General features: G+C 57.1%; 1 protein-coding gene across 2 annotated transcripts; it reads left to right on the top strand.

Annotated features, from left to right (window-relative positions):
• Positions 1-227: 227 nt before the first annotated feature.
• Positions 228-3257, top strand: Fam110d (family with sequence similarity 110 member D). 2 transcript variants are annotated; one of them, XM_052177679.1, is made up of 2 exons: positions 228-323; positions 2033-3257. In XM_052177679.1, exon 2 carries the CDS (start codon positions 2127-2129, stop codon positions 2943-2945), a length of 819 nt encoding a protein of 272 aa, XP_052033639.1. In that variant the 5' UTR covers positions 228-323; positions 2033-2126; the 3' UTR covers positions 2946-3257. The 2 variants fall into 2 exon arrangements, with proteins under 2 accessions (XP_052033639.1, XP_052033641.1); XM_052177681.1 differs by having other exon boundaries at positions 235-323; positions 2012-3257.
• The last annotated feature ends 263 nt before the right edge of the window (positions 3258-3520 follow it).

Genomic DNA, 3520 nt, shown 5'->3' with positions numbered 1-3520 from the left:
GGGCTGTTTCTTCAGCCCATGTTTATGGTGCTTCCATGACAACCATTGAACCCGACAGAGACTGTTTATCTAGCCATCTGTAGTGTAAAGTTGCAGGAACATGGATCAAGGGTCCTGTCAACATTACGACTGGTCAGGAAGGAGTTAATTGAGTCTGAGCTCTGGGTCAGGAAGAGTTAACCTAGGGGGTGGAGGCTCTCCGCTTTTCCTGTGGAGAGTAAGGCTTGGCTGCCACCAAAGTTTCTCCCTTGTCCCCGCTGTCCCTTCTGCCTTCAGTCTGGGCATGCCCAGGGACCACTGCAAGTCAGCGTCTCCACACAGAGGTGAGCATACGCAGAGCCCCACTCTGGGTGGGAGGGCAACCTGGAAGGATGGTAAGAAGGCTGGTGCCAACCTAGAAGCGCCAGGGTTCAGCCTGAGCTGGAGTGGACCGAATTGGAATTTACTAACTCTAGGGCAGGGAGAGTTTAGGCAGTGGGGCAGAGAGGACACGACTGGCTACCAGTCTAGGATGGGCCGTCTGTGGTCAAACATCAAAGCCAGCCTTGAAAACAGGGAACAGGCAGGGGACAGTACACTATTTTGGTCCTTGTGTTTAGGGACTTTTTATAGCCTCTCTGCTCAGGGCTAAAGAGAGGAAAACGCAGAGGCCATCGCTGAAGTCAGACAGGCTCAGCGCCTCCTGGGACCTTGGAATCTGACCCACTCGCCTAGTATCTTCCCTGAGAGAATAGAGAGGGGCCACCAGGAGACTGTCATTGCTGCCTCGGTTTCAACCATTCACATTCTAGTCAGATTTACCACATACTGGAAGGCAGTGCAGACCATGGAACCTGAAACAGCTTGGATTGGGGCTGCGGTTGCCATGATCTCTGCTCTAAGGCCTCTGGGAAGGGTGGAGGGCACCCATCTTCACACACCCTTGCCTAGTCTGTTCCTTTGTCACCTCCAGATCCAAGGGTTGTCCGGCTCAGCAGTGTGGGAACGGGAAATTGGAGGGCAGGGGTGGGTGTGTTGAGCCATGTGGGTGGCCCATTCTGTTAGCTGACAAGGAAACTGTCAGCTTTTGATTTACCTTCCCTCCTGCCCTTTTCCTCAGCACAGGGGAGGTGAAGGGAAAAGGCCAGAGGACTTTGGGTGGGAAGGCGGCAGGGACCCTGAGGGCCAATTTCTGGGTGTGCAAGTTATTCGGAAGAATCGGTGGAGGGAACCGATTAGTAAGACTAGGAGTTCCTGCTTCGTTTTATAACAAGATCAAAAACCAAAACCCTGGAAGGAAACTTTCTAATAGGTCAGCAGGGAATCCAAGTTGATCTAGATCAGCACAGTAAGGCAAGAAACCTGAGTTCCAAGGTGGCACCCTAACTCTCAAAAGGACCCGTATAAACCCACTGTCCTGACCTCTGAAATGGAAGTGTGGGGGTTGTTGGATGGGTTGATGTTTACAATTAGGCTTTCTGAGACTCCCCTTGGCAGGGGCATAGAGTGGCTGGCAGTCACAGACTGATATGGCTTGGGGACCGCCTCCCTCTCCTTCCTGAATAGCCCTACCGGGCCTGGGCAAGGAAGCTGGCACCAGCTCCTAGAGGCTTCTACCCTATGGTTATGTCCCTGACCTCGGTGCTTGGAGGCGGGAAGGGTGGGTCGGCTGCAGTCAGCCTGTGGCTGGGGAGCCTCCTTGTCTTGGGTTTGAAGCTACACTGTTGGGAAGAGGTATTTTTTCCGGTTAAGGCCGATTTCGGGAATCGGGCTAGGACCCGCCTGATTTTCCTTTCCAAGTGTCCCGCTTGCTTGTCCTGTGTACAAGACCCAGCCGCCAGATCGGGATGTTCTCAAAGGGGCATAGATGCCCCCTCCCCAAGAACCACCCAGTGCCTCTAAAGGATTGGGAGGGAGGCTCTACCTTCTGCTCCCTGGGCATGGCACCGAGTGGTGGGGGAGGGGTGACTGGCTGATCCTCTACCCAGGAATGCCTGCGGGAAAGGAACAGGAACAGCCTACTCTCTTCCAGACAATTCCTCTCTCCCTACAGGCGCCAGGAACTCCAGAGAATTGTTCGCTGCTCCTCAGCTACCTGTGTGTCCTTAACTGTGTATGGAGCACTGAACCTGCCCAGCTCCGTGAAGATGCTCCTGGCCTCACCCACTACACCATCGAGGGGACGAACCCCCAGCGCCGTGGAGAGGCTGGAGGCCGACAAAGCCAAGTACGTCAAGACGCACCAGGTGATCGTACGCCGCCAGGAGCCAGCCCTGCGCGGGGGACCGGGACCACTGACGCCACACCCTTGCAATGAGCTGGGGGCCTCTGCATCGCCTAGAACGCCTGGGCCTGCCCGCCGGGGTAGCGGCAGGCGACAGCCAAGACCTGACTCCCTTATCTTCTACCGCCAGAAGAGGGACTGCAAGGCTTCAGTAAACAAAGAGAACGCCAAGGGCCAGGGGCTAGTACGACGCCTTTTCCTGGGTGCCACCCGGGACGCTGCCCCGAGCAGTCCGGCACCTACAGAGAGACCTGGGGCTCCCGCGGTGTGGGCCGGGTCCCCGGAGACTCCGGAGGCGACAGGAAAGCGCGCGCTGTGCCCCACGTGCTCGCTGCCACTGTCGGAGAAGGAGCGATTCTTCAACTACTGCGGCTTGGAGCGAGCGCTGGTGGAAGTGCTGGGCGCCGAGCGCTTCTCCCCGCAGAGCTGGGGCGCAGAGCACGGTCCGCAGGTCCCAACGTCGCCGCCTCCCGGCTCCGGGGACACCAGCGATTGGACATCCAGCGACAGGGACGCAGGTAGCCCGGACTGTGCGGGCGGTGGCGGCGGCGGCTCAGAGGCTGCGGGGTCCGCGCGGGACGGACGCCCCACGGTGTCGGTGGTGGAACGCAACGCGCGCGTCATCCAATGGTTGTACGGCTGCCAGCGCGCGCGCGCCCCGCCGCGCGAGTCCGAGGTGTGACCACCACCACTCGGGAAGACGGCTGCCGAAGAGCACGCCTCGTCCGTGAACGAACCCTTCCCCTGAATCTCAGGTTCCTCGATCTGCACGCTGAGCAGGCTGGACCACAAGGGCCAGGCGCAGACTGGAAAGCCAAGCCGTGGAGTGGCCACGTGGCCTCTCCAGATGCTAAGTGTGAGCAGTGATGGACTTGGGATGGGAGATAAGCGAACTACTGAATAAAGCTAAAATGTTATTTAATAAAAGGACCATGAGTTTGGCTTAGCGGACAGATGTTGAGGAAAAAGGAGAACTGGTTTGAGTGGCTGAGTGCGTGGGTTCCAGGCTGAGTACGTGAGCTTGGCCAAGGTGGGAGGGAGCTTTGGCGTGGGTTTTTTTTTTTGTTTGTTTGTTTTGTTTTTTTGTTTTGTTTTTGCTTTTTTTGAGACAGAATTTCTCTGTGTGTCCCTGGCTGTCCTGGAACTCACGCTGTAGACCAGGCTGGCCTCGAACACAGAAATCCGCCTGCCTCTGCCTCCCAAGTGCTGGGATTAAAGGCGTGTGCCACCACTGCCCGGCTTTGACGGTTATTAAAG

Source organism: Apodemus sylvaticus, chromosome 3 (assembly GCF_947179515.1).
Source record: "Apodemus sylvaticus chromosome 3, mApoSyl1.1, whole genome shotgun sequence".
Lineage (NCBI taxonomy): Eukaryota > Metazoa > Chordata > Mammalia > Rodentia > Muridae > Apodemus > Apodemus sylvaticus.
The sequence above is the reverse complement of the archived record's forward strand: the minus strand, read 5'-3'. Positions and strand labels throughout refer to the sequence as shown.